This window comes from Triplophysa dalaica, chromosome 1 (assembly GCF_015846415.1).
Source record: "Triplophysa dalaica isolate WHDGS20190420 chromosome 1, ASM1584641v1, whole genome shotgun sequence".
In the NCBI taxonomy this organism is placed as follows: Eukaryota; Metazoa; Chordata; class Actinopteri; order Cypriniformes; family Nemacheilidae; genus Triplophysa; species Triplophysa dalaica.
In genome coordinates this window covers 19,206,106-19,231,579 of record NC_079542.1, presented here as the reverse complement: position 1 = coordinate 19,231,579, position 25,474 = coordinate 19,206,106, and the positions used below count along the sequence as shown (strand labels likewise).

Genomic DNA, 25,474 nt, shown 5'->3' with positions numbered 1-25,474 from the left:
AAACATTTCTTAAAAACATGTACAAATATTACTGTTGTATTGCTAAATATGATTACAAACTTTTTGTCTTTGCAGTATTCGATGTCTGAAAAAAAAACAGTGCATCTTTTCTGTTACTTTCCTTTTCTGAAAAATAAACAAATAAATAATAAATGGACACAATAATTTTATGAATTTTTTTAATTTGGGAGACATATTGTTAGTAGTTCACAGAATGAAAAGCAATTATCAATGAACACATACCTCTAAATAGTAAATTCAGAAAAACTGAAAATAATAATTTAAGATTTTCCATTGCTGAATATAACTCTCCTACTTTGCCCTACTGACTGACCATGATGTTTACAGACTTCTCTTCAGCCACAGCATCACCTGTCCCCTCAACCCCATCCCCTCCCATATCCTTCAGGCCATATCCAGCACACTCACACACATCATCAACACCTCCCTGCTAACCAGCACTTTTCCATCCACATTCAAACAAGCCCAGGTCACACCCCCACTTAAGAAACCAAAATTGGACCCCTCTACTACGGACAGTTTCTCAGTATCTCTCCTCCCATTTATTGTGAAATCTCTTGAAAGGGCACTAACCAACCAGGTGTCTTCCTTCCTATCCCAGAATAAACCCCTGGACAACAAGCAGTCGGGCATCAAAACAAACCCCTCCACTGAGACTGAACTGCTATCGGTCACAGAAGCACTGGGACTAGCCAAGGTGAAATCTAAATCCTCTGTCCTGATTCTGGTAGACTCATCTGCAGCAATCGACACTGTCAATCACCAGATACTGCTAGCATCCCTGTCATCACAAGGAATCTCAGGCACCCCTCTACTTTGGTTCAAATCATAACTCTTCGGCAGATCCATCAGGGTGTCATGGAGGGGCTCGCAGTGCACTGCTGACCACATGATCACTGGGCTCCCTCAGGGATCCTTGCTTGGACCACTCCTTTTCTCCCTCTACACTACAACCTTGGGACCATCATACAGGCACAAGGCTATTATTGTAATGCTATTGATATCTCAATTCACCCAGATGATACTACTATAACAGCTTGTATTACAGCCTGCCTAGAAGACATCTCAGCATGGATGAAAGAGCATCACCTCCAGCTGAGCAGAACTCCTTGTATTTCCGGCACACCCCACGGTGCAACACGATCTCACCATCCAACTTGGCAATGCCACAATCACTCCTAAAACAGCCAGGAGTCATGTTTGATGACAAGCTGTCCTTCAATGATCACATTGCAAAGACAACACGGTCATGCCAATTTGCCTTATTTAACATAAGGAAGGTTAGACCCTATCTCACTGAGCATGCAGCACAACTCCTTGTCCAGGCTAGGGTTGGGCAATGTCTACCAAACTGACATCGGATGATGCCTACAGTGAAACATTGTGATGGACGATGACATCGGGGGGCGGTGTGAGGGGTCATATCAGTTTTTTTTTAAACATTAAAAACAATTATATCGGGGCTCCGGACTGACACCAAATCACATTTTGCGACCAGTTTTCAAGACAGCATACTTTTCAACAAGCATTTGTGTGTGTATGACCTGCACATTTTGAATTTCTTCCAGTTGTTATTTCGCGTGAAAAGACGAGTAGATCTTGAGCCCAACCGTGTAGGCTCTGTGTGTGTGATTGGTTCACTGCGCGTGTCACGTATCACTGATGTTTCCCTCTGCTCTCGTGGACGCACACAGTTCAGCTCGTCATTGACAAGCTAACACTCACAAAAGGTGAGCGCGTTACTACGGCGGTGTCCCAATTCGAGGGCTGCGTGCTTTAAAGGCTGGTAAGGCTATCCTGATCCAAAGGTTGTGTCACGGTGTGACAAATGGTATATGGAACTTATTCCCGTTGAAGCCGTGTTTCCGCTGGGACACTTTGAGTGTAACACCGGTCCCAGGCCTGTGTGTGCGTCTGTTGCCATGACAACCCCAAATGACCGATTGGAAACAGGTGTGGGGAATTTACCTTGGGGGTTTGAGTGAGGTCCTGTCAGCACTTGAGAGAGTATAAAAAGCAAGAGAAAGAGACTGTCGGGGTGGTTCTCTCTCGTGAGAAGTCGTTTTATCGAGTGGTTGCAGTTATTGGAGTGCGGGTGAATGAAGAGGAGAGTGTGGACGAATGAAGAGGAGAGTGTGGACTTGATGAGGGACTCGAGGGCAACAGAGGGAAAGTGAAATATCCTGTTTGCATTGGAGAGGAGCTAGGTAGTCGAGAACTGAGTCTCGTAATTGCATGTATTCGACACTGAATTGGATGTGGTTTGGAGTGTGTGGATCACGATCATAAATGTCACCGAGTGGATTGTACTGATTCATTGCCGACCTCCTGTCTCTTTCTCCATCATAAATGGTGATGTGAACTCTGCCTGTGTTTGTGAAGAAAAACATCCCGAAATACCCTTTGCAGCATTGATGAACGCGGCCCCCTCGGACAGAGACCCAAGGGTGAGTGCGGGCTTTAAATTGCACGTCGTGAAGTGAGATTTCAGTGCCTAAGATTGACGTTTCCCCCACCTTATATGCTAGAAGTGGAATTGCTGTGTGTGTGGAAAATACATTCCCTTTGCTGTGCACTCTCCCTGTGCTACGCTGGTCTACTGTCAATAGTGAGAGTTCTGTGTCATTGCTCTGTTCTAACTGAGTGGATGTTGAGGAATTATCATCTGGACTCTGAATTAACCCCTCTGTTTGAGTGAATAAGAGACGAGATGCCTTGTTGAATTGTTCGTGGTCTGTCTCCGTAGAAGTCCCATTCATCCCGCTGACGTTGAGTCTGCTGTATTCCTGCAACGCAGCCGTATTGTGAGAAGTGCTCACTCCCTTCTATGCACATGAACTGTATACCTTGTGTGAAGCACCCTTTCTGTCTGCTCCAGTAGAGGTCCCGTTCAGCCCATCGACTTTGAGCCTGCTGCAACCTGGGAGCCCACCTGTGTGGGGAGAAGTGACTGTCCCTCTGCTGTGAACGTAAAGCCGGTCCGTTCTGTCTGGAATATCCACTTCATCTAGGCCAGAAGAGGTCTTGCTCAGCCTGTCGACTTGAGTCTAGGGAATTCCCGCAATTCATCTGTATCGTGAGAAGTGTTCGTCCCCTTCCAACTCATGTGAACCGTATGCTTACTTGAAGTATCCCTTCTGTCTGTTTCAGTAGGAGCCCTGTGCAACCGGTTGACTTCGAGTCTACTGTATCCTTATAGTCACCTGTGCTGAGAGAAGTGGCTGTCCTTCTGTTACGAACGGGGTTGGTACACTTTGTCTGGAGTATTCCTCTGTTCCAGTTTCTGTGCCTGTGGAGAGAGGGAGGTTGAAATTATTCGCCTACCCTGTAAAGATTCCCTCACCACCCCATCATCAGAGTGTGAATCTGCTGTATACGTACCTGACTGACGGCCATCTGCTCCGGATCTCGTACCTGTGAAGGAAGGGAGGTTGGAAATATTTACTTACCAGAGAGACTTACCGGGCCGTTCGCCTGTTTACTGCATCTCCACCTGGGAAAGACCTACCTGACAATTTACCTGTCCACCGCCCCATTCACTACAGGGCCCGCACTGAGGAAGAGAGCGGGAGAGACCCTGGTTGTTGTACTGTTCACCTTCGATTCCTGAGGGCAAGAAGGAAGAAGATTTTAGACTAGGATTTTCAAATTGCTTTTACTTCTAAATAAAACTTGTTGAAATTTTATTCTGTCTCCGATTTCTCCCTCTGATACGCTCCTCGAGGTGGTCCTGGTTCAGGGGTGGGCGTAGTCCGGCTTGACCCATCCCGACCTGTGACAGTTGCTTCAAAAGCAGCCCCAAAATGCGACTATTTCTGCAGGTTTTTAAAGATAGAAGGAATGTCTCCTTCACAGCTTCGGCTATCCCAAGATTCATTGCGCGACTGTAAATTTTTAATAATCTATCAAGATTTTAGGTAAATTTTGTGTAATTCACAAAAAGTCCATTTCAGGGTTTTAAATTTAATATATGTAGTGTATTTCGGGGAAAACACGGGTTTAACCACTGTAGGATACATACAACTCATGGGGATTAACCATACCTATTGTTGCACACTTTACCTGATGCAGTAGACCTAATAATAGCGACAAACTAAATGCACTCGTCCAGCGAGTGATCAGCAGATCGTATATCAACTCTAAGAAATATTACTTTCCTGGCATAACATAACACTTTTACTGTAGTGCAGTACCGCTTCAGAAATTATAACGAAATCAAGCAGTTTAAGTGACGTTAATATGTGATAAGTAAACACAGAAACAATTTGAGCGTGGATACAAATGCGAGTTTATTGAACACACCAATGGGAAGACAAACCGACTTACTAACAAATAACAAACGCTTACAAACAACACATGAAACGTAAAAGCAGTAAAGAAATAGACAAAGCAAAAAGTGGTAGAATTACAAACAGCTATTCACATCTGCATAAACCATCGAGGACAGTTTCCTTAGTTAAAAGGGGTTACAGCTTAAACGCAGCTATTTAGAATATAGTTGAGATACTTGCACTGGCTTCCTGAGTGTAATGGGACAAGTTCTTTTGCGCGTGGAAAGGGGTTATCAGAGTCCTGATGGTTTCAAAGCAAGCGGGTGAGTCCGTCTAATTCTTTCTTTGAACCGGATTGGTTGACGAAGGTAGAACGAACTTAGCCGAAGGAAACTGCCGGAAGGAGCTTTCTCCAAGGCGAGAGACAGGTCTCGATGACGTGACCGAGCACGAGCGCGTGAACACGACATGAGCCTGGTTTCCTCCACACACAGATGTTTTAAGCCTGGGGGCGACATGCCCCTCCAAGGTGGGCGATCCAATGCGATGAGATGATTTTGGGCGCAAAAGCCATTATTCTATGTCCTGCTCACTAGCTCATTTGCATTTATGGTTGCCTAGAAGTTTGGAGCTGTAATACTCTTAGAATAAGATAAAATGAGTATGGTATAAAATACATTACTTTGCGATACACCATCTTGTAAGGAATGAATAGGGAAACATTTATATATGAATCATGCAAGGATTAGAAGTACATTGACCTGTAGTTTGTACAAGAACGTAAATATAAAGGGAATACAATGAAACACACATGCCCTTGAGGTTATAGGTGAGGCAACATAACATGGGGACAAGCATACAAATGTGGGAATACATTTTTTTACATTTTAAACCAGTCTTTCGTGGCTAGGGAGAGAGAACGATAAATTCTTATGGAAGAATGTGAGGTTCTCAGTCTCTACGGCCCACATGGCTTTTCTCACTTTGGTGAACGTCCTGTGCTCCCCAAGAACCCCCTTTGAAGTCCAAGGGAGAGTATTGGAAACTGTCCTGGTCAGTGAGGTGAGGAAGGTGTTAAGATGGGGCAGTTGGACCAGACTCAATGGCGCCTGGTAGCGGCCCTTGTGAGAGCCTGTGGTGTTTTGCGATAGCAAATTGTAACCTTTGCTCCGACCAGATCCTACATATATGATGTTGCTAATAAACAATATTGGTGCATTATTTTTTTTTATTTTTTGTAAAGTTAGTTCATTAAATATTCAGTTGGGATGTTTTAATTAACATCAACATGTCATTTTATCGAAAATAAAATATAATTTTTCTGGCATCGCGACAGGAGCAGCAGGTGACGCAAGTCACGCAATCAGGATATCTAATTAGCTAGACCATGTCATTTCATTTCGCTTCTTGGACTTCTGAGGTTTCTAAAATACTAAACCTCTTTCCATCTCTCAACAGTATTGTTTCTAGCTTTTGTGGAAACTAGGTACTATGTATTAGCACCTATTGTAGTATTGCTCCTGTATTACATATCACTTTATTGCTCCTTGAACTCTCTGTAAGTCGCTTTGGATAAAGCGTCTGACGACTAATTGTAAATGTATATAGATGTTATGTCGCACATAGTAGATATTATTTTGTGTTCGGTTATTTAAGTTTAACTTTTTCAGTATGTAAAAATATTTTACAATTCCTTATTTTATAGCTTCTAAACAAGACAAAAATTTGATTCCATTTGAACCTACCCTGTTTGTCTGGAAATAATGTTCAAAATATTAACTAAATAAAACATTAGCTTGACTCAAATGCCTACCTTGAGCAATATACTAGCTGTCAATGTGGATGCCCCTTCACATGTAAGAGATTTAATAATCATAAGTGAAGAATGCACAATGGAAACATTACAAATACACCTTCAGGCTGAGGTAAACAACTCCTAAATGTTCTTTGAGGTTATTGCTGTTGTAAAAGGAGCAGAGAGAAGCTTGCTTTGTGAGCAGAGAGAAAAGCGAGGTCAGCTGAGAACTCCGAAGGTTCACATTCCTTCTCAGCATTCTCTGGCCCTAAGCAGTGTTTTTTGAAGTGATATGCCAAAATCTCAAGCCTTTTATTTTCTTAGAAAACGCATCAGTGAGAAAGTGCAAAGGAGCTCAAAAAACATGTATGCGTGTGTTTAAGAGCATCTGTTAGAGAATGCAATTTTACACCTGCATGGATTAGATTGAACAGAGATTGATCAATATTCACACCACCAGGCAGCCAGGACATTCTACCACATACAATCAACCGAGAAATACAGCAGATTCAATAACTCGATAAGCTTCCTATAGCAACAAGCCCAACATAAACCAACTTAGATGTGGATCAATAGACTAAATGTTTAATACAGTGTGTACAGAAAACATGACAACTGCGTTAATTGTACATGTATCAGGTAGAAAGCTGCTGTTGTGGAATGAGATTTAAAGAGGGCAGTCTGAACTAAAAATACAGCAGAAACACAGCAGACTTCCATAAGGCTGCTTTCAGAGAACCTGGCAGAGGTACAGATGATAATGTGCAAGGGTAAGAGACAGAGAAACACAAGAGTGGATGTCTGGAAAAACACTGGAATCTCAGAGAACAATGGAAAGAGTGCTAGTTAACAAGTACTCAAGCCTGCATCAATAGACACAATAGTGTTTATGTGCTGAAATTGTGTTCTTAAAGTCACCCAAAAATAAATATTCTTTCATTATTCTTCACCTTCGAGTTGTTCCATATCTGTATACATTTCTTTGTTCTGATATTTGGAAGAATGTTTATAACCAGACCATTCTTTATTAATTTTTTCTGTTGAACACAAACAAAGACATTGTGTCACCCTCCGCCTCCGTACCTGTTTGTCAATTTCCCCCAACTGGGCAGCAATTAGCTAATTGCGGCACCTCACGCCAAAACAGCCCACACCTGTTCCTCGTTTCCCTATTCCTATTTAATTCTGTCTTTTCTTTTGGTCTATGTGGGTTTGTCTTGTGTGCGGTGTGATTTGTGGCGTGTGCGGTGTGATTTGTGGCGTGTGCGGTGTGATTTGTGGCGTGTGCGGTGTGATTTGTGGCGTGTGCGGTGTGATTTGTGGCGTGTGCGGTGTGATTTGTGGCGTGTGCGGTGTGATTTGTGGCGTGTGCGGTGTGATTTGTGGCGTGTGCGGTGTGATTTGTGGCGTGTGCGGTGTGATTTGTGGCATGTGCAGTGTGATTTGTGATAAGCATTCAATTTATTCCAAACAAATGTTGTCTGTGTTCATCAGAATAAAGAAATTTATACAGATTTGGAACAACTTGAAGGTGAGTAAACGGGGTCTTTCCTGCATATAAAAATTGTCAAATTTCATGCTGGCTCCGACTCCGACTCCCATCAAATTTTGTACGGTGTCTGTCTTCACAAAAACACTGCGTTCACTTAATGGACTTTTATTTGTAACGGCAGTTGCTACACTGCACCACGATGGAGGCGCAGTTTCATTATGAGCACAGTAAGTGCTGGAGAGTTGTTATTTTCCTCTGCAATATTAGGAGCTCTATTAGCTGTATTTCGCGGCTGTTCATGTGAATATTGTTTAATTTGCATTCATGCAAAAGGTACTTAAGGTAGGCCTTCATGTGCGTGTGTGCATAAGTTCAGGATGGCACCACCTCCACCACATTTTCTAGCCAGGAAAAATCCTGGTAAATGATGACAGAATTTTCATTTTTGGGTGAAGTATCAATTTAAGCACCATTTCATCTGCCAACGGTTTCAGATCACTGTACTGTTTACACTAGTAAACAGTCCTGTCACTAAATTCCTTGCATAACCATAGTGTTTGATAAGTGGAATGTATTACCGGTAAAAAATAAGATGTCATTATATTTTGAAAATAAATTTCTCAAAGCTAAACATTTCGGATAGTCTGAATATTTATGAACAATTCATAATATATTAAATCATGAACAAGATTATCAATGCATAGAGTAAATGATATTCATTCAGAATCCGTGACAATTTTGTTTCCCATGCATCATTTAAATATCCTCAGCTTTTAGATATAGGACACATGTAAACAAACATCCATTTGTCAATGGGAAAGATTGAATTTAACAGCTGATGACATCCATGACACAAGCAAGTAAAACAAGTAAATTGTTGATCGCAATGAATGGAAATAAAACAAAAGCAAATCAGGTTGTTGTCATCAACATTTGACTAGCTAGATATTTTTCCCTCTGCATTACCTTGTGGCAAACTACCTGGTTTCTTTAAGGACATTTTAAAATAGATCAGCTTTTCATTTCACAAACCTGACATGACCTCAGTTAAATTGTTGAAAAACATGTATTTGTGTTCAAAACAGAAAATGTAGGAATTACTTAAGAGTATATATATTGTGACATTAAGCATGTCTTTCATCATTTCTTCTCCTTTTTCCAAACAGTTTTTCCACTAAACTTAATTTACTATTTTTTTGTCCTTGAATGCAGTCATTATTAACAGAATGACACATCCTTAAATATCCTCTTATACATTGGCCTGAGAACATTTCAGAGCACACCTTGCAGAAGCCAGTTTTAGGCAAGAGTGCTGTGCTAGCAATCACACTGAAACACAATCCTGCCAGCACTGACAAAGTCAGATGAGATTAGCAAAGCAGGAAGACAACAGGCTAATACGACATTGTCATGTCAGTGTGGAAGGTCACAGTGCTCATCAGTAGATGGTTAACATCATTACACCACTGCGACCGAGCTGCTGTTGTCATAGCACCATCTGAATCATCAGTGCTCTGCAAGGTTAAATGAGTGTCCTTGTCTAAATCACCTTCAGTGAGAGGAAGTGGCTATGCAGATCCTTATACAAAAGTGATGGTATAATAGAAACTCATTGAAACCTGAGCATAATATTTACACTTTGATCCTTTAGAGATAATATAATCAATGCATATGCTCAAAATGCAAATATTAAGATGACACCAATATGTATTAGCATGCCACTGTGAACAAGACATTTGACAGTCTTCTTGTACTGATAGATAATGTAACAAAATTGCTTGGATTTGGAATATTATAAAAAAATGGATATTGCCTTCTATACAGAAATGAATACAATGCTTAGTTTATAGTGGCACAATAGAGAGGAGTTTTGGGTGTGGTGTGTCTGGGCAGATGGCACGTCTGAGCTATGATGCCCTCCCTCTCTGCATCATACAGGAGCAGACTGCTAAATTACACAGGGAGCCACAGACTGCAGGAGAGATGGTCTGTCCACTCAGCAAACCACTGCCAAATCTGAATACCTTGATCCAATTTGTAAAAAGACATTCACTATGATGAGGAACACTGAACAGACTTTACCTCTGTGCAGCTTTCATAGGATCAGAAAGAACAGTAAAGCATGTCAAGTATTTTGAACTGTGACTCCCACGTTTAAGAGTTTCTCAGCAAGTGCACTTAAAAGTAATGATGTGCACACACTGGAATCTTAAAAATAAGACTGCAAGATGGTTGGGCTCTATAAAGAACAATTTACATTCACAGAAGTGAAATGTTCTTTAAATTCTTTGAGCAACCAAAAAAGTTCTTCTATGGCATCACTTTAGAGAACTCTTGATATCACCTTTACTTTAGGAGTGTAATGATTAAATTAATGTGAAATTTAGTGTTAAAATATCACGTAACTAACCGATCTTGCTGTCATGCATGATTATTATATCTACAGTCACACTAAGAAATTTATTAAGACTGCTGGGTTTGTTTTAGCTATTATTAATCAAAAACTGCCAACTGCTGTTATAACTTCTCAAGCTGTCAATAAATTATTACTGACAGGTGAATTGGACATCTACTGAATCAGAAATGACAAGCTGTTAATCTTTATGCATGTTTGCGGGACTCCAAAACTAAGAATTATGTAGGTTAGGATAGAAATCATTTTGCAAAGTGCATCTACATCTGTGCTGGAGTGCTCTAAATAATGAAAAGTATTCTGGAAGCAGAGAGTAGCTTTTGCAGTAGAAAGAGTCTTGCATGCCAAGCACAGACAGAATAGATTTTAACCCCATTTGACTCATCTTTCATAAGGCCAAGAATAAAGAACAAACATTTTTATCATCACTATGTTTTAATATCTTTTTATCCATCCATTTCATTATTTGCTATTAGAATTTTAATTAGAGGAAATCCATTATCCTTAAAATGATAGTTCACCCAAAACTGAAAATTCTGTCATCATTAACATTACAGATATTTGGAAGAATGTCAGTAACCAAACAGATCTCACCCCGATTGACCCCGTATTTATTTTCTCTACTATGGCAGTAAATGGGGGAATAGATCTGTTTGATAACTGACATTTCTTCACCAGAACAAAGACATTTATACAGTTTTAGCAACCTGAGGGTGTGTAAATGATGACAAATTTCCATTTCTGGGTGAACTATCATTTTAACAGATAGTTACAGCCAGACCTTTGAATGTGACAGAAGTTTGAGTTAAAGGTGCTTCAACTGACAAAGACCCTTAGGAAAAGTCTAACGGGCATGTAAAGCACTCAGTGACAGGATTTGTTTTGCCTGCAGTTTCTTGGAGGTGTTACCAGAGATATTTTATGCTTAAATAATAGACCTGGTTAAGTTTTTTACCTTATGGCACTCTCCACAAACATTTATACATAAAACACATTGCATTAGTGCTGGCGAAGCTTGAAAAAAATCTTTACAGTACTGTTTTCATTATGCATTAGTGAACAGACGGGGGCAGTCTGTCGGGTGTGCCGTCTGAAGCGGAGATAATTTGAGGCAGCAATTAAACTTAAATTTAAATTTAGTAGATTTCATTTGCAACAGTGTATTATAAAATACCACAGTGGTCTTGGTTTATTTTGTTTGAGTTTTTGTGATGTGCCTGTGTCTGCCCATGTTTGTTTGTCCCTTGCAGGCAAACTGCCACTACTGAACATTTTCTTGAGGACCTGCCAGACGGCAGTCATTGTAACTGGGGCTTGTGTTTTTGTTGCATGCGGTTTAGAGTTGGCATCGGCACATCTCACGCTGCGTCACACAGCTCACACCTGGTCACGCATAACAGTCGCTCTATATTCTCAATGCATTGCTTTCCAAACAAATCGTTTACAAAAAACGAAATGTCTAATTTTATAATTCATTTAGAAGCTTTACTTTTCATGCTGCAACCTCATTTGATCGACACATAAGCAAAGAGTCACTCAATAACTCAATATCTAGCACTGTCAGTCTCAGTGGTGACCATAATGATCAACCGCCTCTAGTTCTTTATCATTCAGCCCCCTTCTGTCTCTTAATGAGTGCCATCCTTCGTACATCCTCTCTGCACCCAGACCCCACCAACCCCCCCACTCCATAATAGCCATCTCTCCATCTGTTCATATCTGCTTATCAAACTTAGACCATTAACAACACAGAGAGGTTAGAGGGAGCAAAACAACACACGGCTCATCTTATGTCAGTCTCTAGGGGACACTCTTGCTGTCAATGCAATAACACAACGACAAGAAAAGACATTTTAAAAGGGCAATGTTTGCAAATATTGTGCCATGATACACTGCTGAATCAATTGCATATATTTAAGTGTTACAATAAATGTTTTTCTGTCGGGACCACTATCGTCAAATATTTGAACAATATAGCAATATTTAAGGTTGGAGGAATGAAACTGTTTGGGGGAAATTCCCGCTTGTTCATGCAGCCTTGCATGGACAGAAAGGGAGCGCAGCAATACATGTCCCCCCACCTGGGAACTATAGCAGTTCATGATGTTTAACCGGATTAAATTAAAATGATCCAACAGATACAGGCACATATGGAGGAGTTGAGGATGGAGGTGGGTTTTTAATGCAGCCCCATTTACCCAGCTGATAAGGAGTAGAGAAATGCAACTTAACAAGGACACATTCTAGTATGTGTTGTATGACTATTGGTTAACATTGATTAGCTGCACCTGATATGATCGGCTGATGCAAGCTAGAGTAACGTGACCTGCCAGGACTGAAACTACGCTTGATTTCTTTTGGTCATCACGAGCATTACTTTATGAAAAAATTAATGTTTGTACAGTTGTTTCTTTTTTGAAATGCATAAATTGAAGAGTTTGACTAACATATTGATTTTGGGTGAAAGATATTTGGAAGAATGCTTGTAAGCCAACAGCTCTTGGCCACCATTGACTACCGTAGTGGGAAAATTGCTTTATAAATGTCATTATTCTGATAAACACAAAAGAAGATATTTTGAAGAATGCATGAAAGAAAACAGTTCTGGGGCACTATTTACCACCATTGTATTTTGTTTTGCTATGGTAGTCAATGGTGGCCAAAAACTGTTGGCTTTCAAGCAGTCTTCCAAATATCTTTCTCTGTGTTCATCAGAATAAAGAAATTTATACAGATTAGGAACAACTCAAGGGTGAATAAATGAAGACAGAATTTTATTTTGAGGGAAACTGTCCCCTCTAAGTGCAAAGACAACCCAGTGTTCATCTTCAGATAACTGTCACACTTTACACTTTACCAAAGATTTCTGTCCATGAGATATCAAATGCAAACCTGTAAGGTTAATAACCGTTCATTTTAAGGAAAGGGGCCTAGGCAAAGCATTAATGCTGGGTGTGCTGTTGTTGACAAGTCTTGGATGCAATAAAAAATGATTTTGTGTTGCCACGCTAAAACGTTTCCACTTGTAAAAAAAGGACCTAATATTTTCCCTCTTGCATTATCAGTCTTTCAGCTAAAGATCCTGTAGCTTGACTGCACCCATCCTGTCTGTTTGTGTCCGATCACCCACAGAGTCAAAGAGGAGGAAGCTGGTTTCTTGTTTCTCGTGTTTATGAGGAAGTATAAGTAAGGGATATGTGGGAAGCGAAGCGGATTGGCCGTTATACCTCGGGTGTGCATTAACTTTCGAATAATTTAACAGTCAATTATTCTACTTATACCACGGTTACCACACCACAGCACATTGTTCAAATGTTTAATTTCAACATTAGTCATGTTATCGCCTATAAAATGCTGTTGATACTTTCTTGCGCATCACATTTCAAGCATCTGTAAGAGTGAACCGATACGGAAGCTTGAGCCACTGCTACATGTATGTACGCACGTGCGTGTGAGAGACCGCATGTTTCAAGTTATGTGACAGAGAAGCTGATGATAATAAATTAGGCTATTTATTCCTCATATTGTTTCTATAATCAGCAGGAAGAGGAAACGAACCAGTATGTTTTATATATTTTATTTATTCGATTTCAGTATAGCCCTGCGATGGGTTGGCACTCCATCCAGGGTGTATCCTGCCTTGATGCCCGATGACTCCTGAGATAGGCGCAGGCTCCCCGTGAACCGAGGTAGTTCGGATAAGCGGTAGAAAATGGAATGGAATGGAAACATAATTGTGTAAGCGCTTTATACACCTAAAAAGGCATAGTTATGTATATTATATTCCCTTTCTGACAATAGATCCGACAAAAAATTACACACTGGACCTTTAATGCATACCTATAGAACGTCAACCAATCAGATCGAAGCATTCAACAGCTCTGTGGTATAAGTCATATAAACCCAACAATACATTTTGTTTTCCTTAAAACCTTGCAGCTCCTCCCACTGCGTATTTAAGAACCTATCAGTTCTTACTTAATTCTATTCTTTATTTGGACCTCACAAAGCTTCCTGTAGTCCACAATCAAAAATGTGACTTTTTAAAACATCACACAAGTGCTTTTAACTGAACACACTTACACACATTCACCAAAAAGAGGGGTAAGGGGAGTACAATTCAATACTCATTGTGTCATGTAGGCTATGCCACATCAGAGATATATCTTGCAGCTTGACTAAACAAAAACCTGTGGTGTTTTTGAATACTAACCATGTAAACATACTTATTTAGAATTTAGTTAAATATTTTCATATTCAGCTTCCTTTGGCAATCATATCAACTTCTTTATGTCGTGTTCGATACATGTCTACCCACAACGAGTAAATGTTCAATTCTTTATGGCATGTTAACTAAAGTTCAGAACTGACAGATTCGGCGCTTGGGACAAATATAAGGATACGATTTATTATAGGTTACACCAAAATCTGTCTCCAAAGTCACCAGCATTCATTTCGGACTTCTGTGTCTGAAAGGACAGCATGCTCGTCCTGGCTCTCTCCCAGCTGTATTTCACTCACAGCTGGAACTAGAGCTTCCAAAACAGCCAGCGGGTCTCCAGGCGCAGAGTCATTTAATCCCACTGACACAGAACGCTACCGGAACTCACTCCCTTCATTTAAAAATGGGAGCTAGAGTTTTTCTATGAACACTCCAATGCTCAACAAAAACAGGCTGTCTGGGGAAATGAAGGGTTGACAGCAGTCTAATCGATAAACAACTGTGACCCACTGAAGGCTTTTCATCCCTTTTTGTGTTCGTTTTGTGGAAAGAGGAGGCCTGCTTCCTGTCTTGGATGTTGCTGGAATTTTAATCTAATTATTAAAATGAACAATATTCAAATCAAGACAAGGGTGGGGGAGGGCTGTAAAAGTGGGATGAATAATGCTTTTGGATTCATCAGCAAGTGCTGGAGATCAAGTCTGTGCAGTTAGACGGAAATGCTGCAAGTTATAAAAGTGAACATAGATTCAGATTTAGGTCAGGGTGGTGAGATTTAGGTAAGGTTGTGATGCAGGTTGGGCTTTAATGGTAGAAAGATGTGTTAATGGAGGAAAGAAAGAAAACATAACAGAGCAGTGTAATATAGTCAATAAAAGACTGCAGGCCAGATTTGGGAAAGTCAATAAACTGTGTAATCTCCAGAGTCTCTCAACCCTGCAGCAAAGAGATCTCCTGCGCACACACAGCTGATCAGTGCACACACATACGCACATTACACAAATAAAGTTCTCTTAAGCAGCCTGCTAAATTTGCACTTTTACAAGCCCAGACAAAATGATATACGCTCCAGTAGTCTCGCAAAACCAGCCTTTAGACTAGTGGCATCCAGTTTCACCCTATTGTAGCTTTTTGTGGCCAAGGATTCTCTGATCAGATAGTTAACCCAATGTGTGTTAACTTGCTACTCATGAATGGGGACTGATGAAAAAAATGTGTATCTTTATTCTCAATAAGATTTTCCCTGATGTGGGTGTACTGTCGCACACTTGACCCCTCTTAGGTATTTACATTATTGTACCATTTTACCAATGTACTCTTCTTCATATTTTAAAACATTTATTAAGTGATTTAATATATTGATAGGTAATATATAGAAAAATGTTTTTTATTTACACATGAGAATAAAGACTTCTTCAAGTTCTTCATACTGAAATTCTTTAGCATACTTGAGATACAAGAACCAGTGCACCTAAACAAATTCCTTTCTTGTATTTTCAAGTTCAACACTGAATACAGCCATTGTTCTTCTTGTTAATCAGTCCACAGACGCTTACAAGTAGACACTCAAACATGGATTAATCTATAGACCTCTGGTCCAGAAGCACTTCCAGTTTCATTAATATTTAGTTTATGTTTTAAAGATATTTGTATTTAATATTTTGATTTGGTTATAAACGCTCAGTCGGTTGTGTGGTGTTAAAAGTTCTTCTGGACCAGAGTTTTTTGGACGTTTTCTGAAGTGGTCTATTATCATAGTGATGAAAATATTCTCCGGACAGAATTTGTTATAATGTCTGTAGTAGTACCTACCAGACTGCCCAGACTACAGAATATCTGTTAGGAATTTGAGAGACACATGGTGAGCAGAGAGCAAAGCTGAAGGGCAGGCCAAGTATAGATCTAACTAAAATCAAATAAATCTCATCTGCCTGCTTTGTGGTTGTCAACAGCTAGCCAAATATCCCATTTAATCATTCAGGATAATTAGACAGAAAGAGAGAGAGATTCAGAACATGCACATGTTCTATTATAGACCTTTAGGTCTTATTAACATTCTGATGTTTCTTGCTAAAAATATCTATAGCAATTATCTATCAACAATCTCTCACATGTAATTAATGTGGGGTCAGTTTGGGACACCCTTCCCAAACTAGACGCAGAGTAAAAAGAATAAAAGCAGAAAGAAAGATGATTACTTTTTTGAACATGATGTATGTGACTGCATTCAAAGCGAACCTGCATTTAGCTTTCAGAGGCAAGGCTGTAACATAACACTTGGGAAACACTGAATGGACAGCTAGGCAAGAGAAAAAGAACAAAACAGAAAACAAAACAAACAAAGATAAATCTTGTATAATGATGTTTTGTAAGGCCACAGCTGTCATGTGGGTGCAGATACAGCATCAGTGATAATGTTGGCTAGAGGAAATTAGGATTATTGTCTCAGACAAGTGTCAACTCCACTCTCAGAAGTAGACAAAAGTGCAAATGCCTCATGTTTTGAGTTTTGATCGCTACATATTGATGCAATGAGTGCTATAATGAATCATGAAGTAAGTCTACGGCACACTGCAAAGGACACTGCAAAACCACTGTCCTTAGGGAAAGATGAAGCAGTTTGTAGCTGTGTAGATGTTAAAATGGAAAGGGAGACCCTGGATGTTTGGGATAGAAAGATAGGCTGAACCTCTATACAGTGCCCTCCACTATTATTGGCAAATATGAGCAAAGAAGCTGTAAAAATAAATCTGCATGTTTTTCTTTTTGATCTTTTATTTAAAAAATCTACAATCTTCCAATATTTCATTAAAGTAAAACAAGTGGGGGGGATTATCCCATTATGATTTTTTTTCTCTAACACACCCTGATGACAATTATTGGCATCCTTGTATTCAAAACTGCAACCTTCATTTTCCATTTGCATTAAAGAAAAACAATATGAGTCTTCTTTTATGTTTGAAGAGGTTTGAGAATATATGGCAAGTCATCAGAGTCCATTCCATCATAGGGAATCTCTTAAAAACCTTCAAATGATGGTGCTCTCTTTTCTTCAGTTCATCCCACTCCTTTTCTATTGTGTTCAGATCAGGGAACTGGGGTGGCTATGGCAGGATTTTGATTTTGCGTCCAGTGACACATTTTTGTTGATTTTAATGTTTATTTTGAGCAATGTGCTGATGGAAGATCTAATCATGACCAATTAAAATATTTCTATAAGAGCAAGTCAGGTTTAAATTTTTAAATTTGTTGGTATTTGATAAAACATGATGCCATGGATCTGAACAGATGTCCAGGACCTCTGGCATAAAACTAGGTTCACAACAATAAAGATCTGGCGACATATTTAACTCTGGACATGTGGATTTTTATCCCTGTGTGCACCAAACCTATCTTGAGTTATTCCTGACAAGAGATATATTTTTCATTTCATATGGCCGTAGAACCAGTCCTGGTTGTAGTTCCAGCATGGCAGATTAATATGGTGGAGATTGTTATTGCATGAGAGCAGAAGATTTGTTTCTTGAACAGTGTCCCAAACAACTTTTGGTGATGGAGGTGCAGTTTTCCTATATTTTTATTAATATGCTTTCTGACCAGAAATACAACTGATTACTACAATTTTCCATCTGTGCTCTTTAAATAGTATTTGGCCACTCAAATTCTTCTACTCGCTGCATTGAGACAATATAGACACACATCCTGTTTCAAGCAGATTTTCAACAACTCCAGTCCATTAAAACTTCTTGATCATTGCCCTGATGATGGAAATTAGATTTTTCATTGTTTTGACTATTTCCTTAAAGCCATTATGTGTTTTGTGTAGCTCAACAGAACTATATAGCACATCAGAACTTTATTATTTGGTTTTTAACCATTGTGATAAATGATTAAGCCGGTTTAGGCTTTGTGTAATATTTATTCTCCTGTGCAACAAGAAGTTATGACTGGACAACATCATGTTTCTAGTCACCTTGGTGTGCAAAGAAAATATAAATATCAATGAGAATATACTTGGGAGATATTTCGCTACTAAGAATTTCTAAGGGTGCCAATATTTGTGACCAGGGTGTACAAGAGAAAAACATTTTTCATTAATGTTATATTCCCCCCACTTCAAATTGGTTTACTTTAATGAGATGTTGGAATATTGTAGTTTTTTTAATAAAAGATCAAAAGGAAAATAAATGCTGATTTATTTGTACAGCCTTCTTTGCTCATATTTACCAAGGGTGCCAATAATAGTGGAGGGCACTGTATTACATTAGTAGATGTGGGGCTGTCTGCCTTGGTAAGAGGGAGGGAATGAAGTAGAGAGGGAGGGATGGAAGGAGGTTGTGGGAGGAGAAGTCCTGGAGGAAAAGGGAAAGCGTGAAACAGAGGCAAGTAGTTCAGGCCTGTAGAGTAGAAGCACGCAGGAAGCCAGAGAGGACACAGGCTCTTCCTGGAGCTCGCTGAGTCATTTGTTATCAGAGGGTCCTCAATACAAAACCAAGGGGAAAGGTAAGACATTAACATTATACCTTAGATTATGATTATTGGATTATCATATACTGGATAAACAAATTTGAGGGGATTAAAATATTACATATGTAAATACATGAAGAGTATAAATAACTGTGTGTGTCTCCACTTTTATTTGTATTGCACTTTTGAACATTTTCATTGTTACAAAGCAGCTGTACATAAAACATTGACTATAAGCAAAAAAATATGGCCATGTGTGTGTGTGTGTGTGTGTGTGTGTGTGTGTGTGTGTGTGTGCGTGTACATGCAGCATCAACTGAATAAATGTCCTTGTATTCAAATCAAAGGCACAGCAGCTCTGCCCAAGGCCTTTCTCTCTACTGTTGATGCGTTTATGGTTAAGCAGGCAGGACAACAGACACACACACACACACACACAAAAAAAAAGTCTAAAGCTTTATAGAACAGCTGTAAATACACACATACACAGTGGGAGAACTGAAAATTAGACAGTAGGGAGAAAGGAAAAAAGTGATGAGATGGAAGTAAGATCATTTTTACAGTTTAATGCCCCACTGTTTATTGAACATTTCCAGCCACACTTTTTTTAAGTAAGCTATTACTAACACGATTTCTGATCAGGTGGCATGTACATTTACAAATGAACATTATGGTTGTACACGTCTTTATGTGAATGAACAAGTAGCATGCACACACATTTACAAGACAATTCACTCAGTCATGAGTGTTGTCAATCTCACATAAAGCTTTAGATCACTGGTGATAAATCTTTCACTAATGATTTAACACTTCCTCTTTATCTTCTCGTTGCATGAGTTCTAACTTAAGGTCAGTTTTGCTTAGTGATTACTATGAATGCCACAATCTCTCATTCCTTAGAGCCTCAGCCTAAACCCCTGTTTACACACCCCTTTAGGCTAAACTACAAACAGTCTTGAGGTTTGAGTTCTAAGTTAAATTTTACAGGCATTTACCAACTTCCTGTTTGAGTGCTGGAGTATGAAGTTTTATTCAAATAAGGAGCCAAAATAAGTTCTTCTAAACGGTCAAATCTCTATATTTTGCCTATCTCTATTGCTGACATATCAGATCATATGTGTTTTATCTCTGAAATCTGTATTTAATACATATGTTTCTCCCCAATATCTCAAAAGCACTGCAATCTTGGATTGTGTGTGTGTGTGTTCAAATGTTTTTACAAAATACAACCAACAGAATAGGCCTAACCGATTTAAAATGTTTAACAAATATCTTTAAGATGTATTATATATTTACGACTTAATATAATATTAATAATACAAATTAAAAAATCTGAAACTGAAAGTGCTTCTGGATCATTGTTTAGCCTACATATTTCTTTTAAAGTGTTCTTATTAGGTATGCATGTTTGTTAAACCATATATTGGGGTAAATTTGAACCCAATCCTCCTTTTGGAGATGTCCTCATTTATCAAATGTCCATATTTAACTAACTTGAACTAACAATGTCACTTTCTGTCGCTTTATTTATTTCACAACTTCTCTCTTCATATGTGTTGCAGATGTCATGGCGGCCGACTTACCGAAGCTCCAAGTTTCGAAACGTTTACGGCAAAGTGGCCAACCGGGAGCACTGTTTCGAAGGTATCCCGATCACAAAGAACGTCCATGACAACCACTTCTGCGCCGTCAACGCCAAGTTTCTCGCCATAGTAACGGAGAGCGCCGGAGGAGGATCATTCATTGTTATCCCAGTTACTCAGGTAACCGGCTACAGTCCAAATTAAATCAAGTCCACACGCGTATTAGCGTTTTCCTCAGGGTGGCCAGTGACCACCACAATGCACTGTCACAAACAGGAGCATGGAGGGAATGTTGTTAACTTTTCAGGATCCTATTCAGGAAACTTTAAAACATTAGACGTATCTGTTAACATTAAAAGAGTAGCGTCCGTAAATAATTTAAGTGTTGAAGTGGGAATTATCGAATTTGCGAGGGAATGTAAAGGTGCCAAGTTACAACGCCATATTCAGAGCAGTCGCTTCCAAGAGTTGCAGCTAAACTTCCACTAATACTGTTTTTAAAACAATATGAAATCAAAATTAATTAAATGTCACACAATTCACTTCAAAAAGATGTTTCGAAATAACAACACTGGTAATCCATGATCATTCAAGTCATGATCATTTAAGTCATCTAAACTGCACATTCCACAAGCCTGATACTGCTGAGCATGTGTTTGTACTTTGATGTCAATGCACAATGCACAAGCAGCAATAACGTGATTGCAAACCAAGCAACGTTACAGTGAAGTACTAATAGATGCAATGCATAAATTATTTACATCTTCACTACTTCACTGCACACTGATGAATCATTCCACACACAGTTTTTATAAATGTACAAACGCACATGTGGCGCATACTGAAAGAAACCCACAGGCCTCTCACACTCTACAGTACACACAGAAAACTGTTTAGTTCACTCTGTTGTGGTGTGGGACATATTTTCCTTGCATAGTTTCAGTTGTACTTATAGGAAGCAGCAATGAATACCAATATGCTTTATTAAAACAATCTTGTTCTGAAAGAAAATTATCTCTTTCTTATTTGTAATATTTCTTCCAAATTTTAAATTGTCACACTAATAAGTTTAAAAAGCTTTTCCTGTTGTGCTATAAATTATAAAGCTAAGTAATATAGTGTTAAAATGTGTAAGATCAGAAGTGTTTATTGTTGCATCCTATGCTGTGTTGATGTTTGTTGCTCAAAGTTCCGTCATGTTGTTAACTGTCTGTGTCAGAGTCTTAATAATGGACAGAAGCAGATGCTCTTACTTCGTTTACTTGCTTTAATGCTGTAAATTAGACAAGAACTGAAAGCTGTAACCTCATGGCTACTGACATTGATATTAACATTTCTCTGACGTCTCATTACTCATTACATCTGTGCCATATTATAATGCAAAACTGCAGATAATTTATTTAAACCATACTTTCATTTTGATCAAGATTCAGCCTTAAATTCTACGATCAAGTTTAGCCTAAAAAAACATGTGTTTTGACCTAAAAGACAGTGTAGCAATGGTAGCATGCATTTAATTCAAGGAATTTTAAGATTAAGTTGTTTTTGTCTTAAAATATTGTGTGTAATTATAGTGAATTTGCACGTCTTACTTCAAATTCCACCACCCAGCCAGTTACTGTACTGCACTAGGAGCTCAAACAGAAGGAATGACACACACTTAATCATTTGACAATGAGATTGTAGCACGCAGTCTCTCATATCCAGCTATACCCCACAGTCATCTCCTCTCTTTATTCTGACTTTTCTTCTGTGTCGCTTCTTGGGAGCATCCGGTAATGCTTAACTGCTCAGTGTGCCTAGAAATCCTTGGTAATAGTCTCAGCCAAATTAGAGAAACTATCAATAGCCCTTTTGTGATAAGCATTCGAAGCCATCCAGTTAATGTGTGATGTAGAAGGCCAGCATTGCGCCCTTAATGTGCTCATTTACAAAGTTTTTAACTCCAGCTGTGCTCCCAGGCCTGAAAAGAGCGGTTGACAGGGTTTAGTCCATCGGACTTCCCAATATGTCTTTCTCACCACATTGGGGAGAGCTTTTTTTACATCTTCGTATTCCATATCACTTGTCACATATTTTAAATACTGGTAGACTGGTGACAGCACTGAAATCCACTTATTGTATTTCATTGTGAGGTTAATTTACAAACAGACAAACATCTACAATCACTTACATTAAATGTATATGTTATTTACTTAGCAGCCAAATTAATTCATAAAGCAAGTTTCATTGCATTCTTCAATGAAGTGAGTTGAAACCTTTATCTTGGTGTTGCTAAAGCCATGTTTTACCAGCTTGATCAATAAGATGTCTGCCAATTCAATGACATTTTGCATGTATTTATGTACAGGATATGCTAATCACATAAATATTATGGTCTTATATCTTTATTCTAACCAAAATAAGTTTGAGCCATAATAATGCTTAAATCCTTTCCTAAGGCCGTATTAGATCGACAACTGATGGATCATCATTTCCCTGAGAGATTCAGACACATGGGAGCAATATAGTAGCAGAACGTTGGCCTTTGAAATTGAATTCCTCATATGACAAAGGAGCTATAGTTGTGGAATGGAAACTGCATACAGAAACCATGATGGGATGGCCCGTGGAAGGAGAGAAAAAAAGAGAATGAATAGAAGTCTGTGGTATTTGCGATGATGTCATCATTAACTGTTTAACCATTTGGAAATACAGTTTGTTTGTTTGACCTGCCAGGCAGCTGTCGACAGAACTGTCTTTAAATGGTAATGAGGTAGCGCTAACAGTTTGGGATGATATCAGAATTCCTAAAATAATGTAGAACATTCATTAAAACGCAGAAGCAGGCGAGAAAACAGCTACAGACACGCACATACACTAATACATAAACACATAAGAGGGAGCCTGGGCCATCTGGCAACACTGATAGGAAACTGCCAACCAGTTGGGGCTACCTTATTGTGCCTAAAAGCTCTTTTACTAGACCCACACCCATTTTTATAATGCCTCGGCTAACACACATAATAAGCTCAGAGAACTCAAATGCCCTTTGCTCATAACTTTAATTGGGAACCATGGAAAAATTTTGTATTGGAATATGCTGAATAATATTGAAGAGCCAAGACCTTAACCAAAACATAACATAGAGAAGCCCTCATGGCAAAAAAATAGCTGTTTTTGATTTGGCCAGTGTTTAGTTTTTGGTGCTGTTCTTAATCAATTTTTAGAAAGAAATTATACTGTCTCCTTTGCGTGATCGCAATATTTTTTTTTTTTTATATCCCTGCCACTTGCAGTCAAGAACGTCAGAAGAGTCAGGGCTCTGAGTAGGTGCTCAACTGCAAACAGCGTCTGGACATAAGAGATATATTTGAAACATATAACATACAAGTTCCTATTTGTCATAGAAGTTTCTCTGGTTAGCCTCAGATGTTAAGTTAGGGATGAGACAGAGACTTATCACCAATGCTTTGAAGCTAAGGAGTCGTAAATATCCTACAGAGAAACCAAAGGGTTATCACACTCTCGGTGAGAGTTCAAAACCTAAAACCAGACTCATGGAGCCAGGTTTGCTATGGTCTTTTGATGATGGTATTTAGAAACCAGGACAAAAGAGAGTGAGAGTTTATAGCTTTCCTCTCAATGATCCAGTCACTACATAAGATATTTTGAAGAATGTTGGAAAGCAAACCATTCTGAGGCACTTATAGTTGATAGTTAATAGTTGATGTAAAAGTACTGTATTTGTATCTCAATAATCTGTTCTTAATAAACCGTAATAATCTATTATTTTCTCTCCTCATCACCCCGCATTTCCATTGTTTCTGACTACCCAACATCATTTTTATTTCTGATATTTTAGAGACAAGGAATCTATTTTATGAGTGGGCACAGGATCCATGCAAGAGCTTTAAATACTCTTGGAAAATGACAAGCTTTTATCATATGTTAATAAAATAGCACAGAGACCTCATAGAGATGAGGAGCTGGAGGAGTTTGTGACATTCATTCTGAGATTAGTTCATTGCTTTAACGTATGCAATAAAGAAAACAGGCTGTTCTGAATCAAGGAACTTTTGTACTTAACCCCTTTCGTTCCAAACGTCACACTATCCCAGTGCATTGCTTTAAACAAATCCAGATTTAAAAGTGTATAAGACTCTTTATCAACCGACCAATTCATTCTCTAATCAAACATGACCTAAACTACAAATCCCAAAGGACCTCAGAAGGAGGTCAATGGACTAACATGACATCAAACATTCATGACATCATGACCGACATTCTACTGTTCACTGCAAAGACTGTAGTTATGTTGTAGCGCCATACAGTGGACATTTGTAACATTACAATGTTAAAACAGTCAGTTCAATCAGTCTATCTATTGAAAGGACATCATTAACCTGTGATTCCCTCCCATAGTTTGGCCGTATTGAAGCTCACCATCCAAAGGTCTGCGGTCACCAAGGCAACGTGCTGGATATCAAATGGAATCCTTTCCATGACAACATAATTGCTTCTTGTTCAGAAGACTCTTCTGTGAGTATGAATTGGTCATGTGTACATCAGGTGAAACTATTAAGAAGCCCCTTCTGGTGCAATGAAAACATCTGTTGCAGTTGTTTATTTCTGATTTTATTAATTGAAATTGCTATTTCCATTATGTTGGTGTTACAATGTATTCATGTACACACATGTGACAGACATTCATAGACATTTCAACAAATAGCAACTAAATGTCAAAATATCAGATTCACAGCAAAGAAAGGAATAAAGAAAAAATAATAAAAGGATGAAATTCATGAAAATGTCTACAATAAAACATCAGTGTTTGGTGTAAAAGTAAAATGGATTACAACATTATTAAACAAACAACAATATCATTGCATAGTAACTCCTATACGTCTTGGTTACGGATGTAACCTCAGTTCCCCGGTGGAGGGAACGAGACGTTGTGTCGAACCGACAGATGGGGTTTGTCTTGAGAACCTATCAACTTCGGCTAGACTTAGAAAAGGCCAATGAAATTGGTGAATGAAATTTGCATGGCCGGACTCCACCCCCGGATATCCGCGTATAAAAGGGAGACAGCGTGCTGCATTCATTCATATTTGGGCTGAGAAGCTTGAGAGCCTCTCAACACAACTGCAGCAGGAGGCACGCATTGTGGCACGAGGCAACAAGACGTTCCCATTCTGTCGGTCTCTCAAAGTTCTGTCGAACCGACA

General features: G+C 39.0%; 1 protein-coding gene across 2 annotated transcripts in view; it reads left to right on the top strand.

The window, feature by feature from the left end:
• Positions 1 to 25,474, top strand: part of coro2ba (coronin, actin binding protein, 2Ba) — a 42,416-nt gene that overhangs the window by 4,785 nt on the left and 12,157 nt on the right. The window contains exons 1-3 of one of the 2 annotated variants that reach the window (XM_056760160.1): positions 18,578 to 18,717; positions 20,244 to 20,444; positions 24,669 to 24,785. In XM_056760160.1, the coding sequence (XP_056616138.1) occupies positions 20,244 to 20,444; positions 24,669 to 24,785 (318 nt within the window). In that variant the 5' untranslated portion in view covers positions 18,578 to 18,717. Of the gene's footprint in view, positions 1 to 18,577; positions 18,718 to 20,243; positions 20,445 to 24,668; positions 24,786 to 25,474 lie in introns of those variants that run through there. The other variant, XM_056760077.1, reaches the window with a different exon arrangement.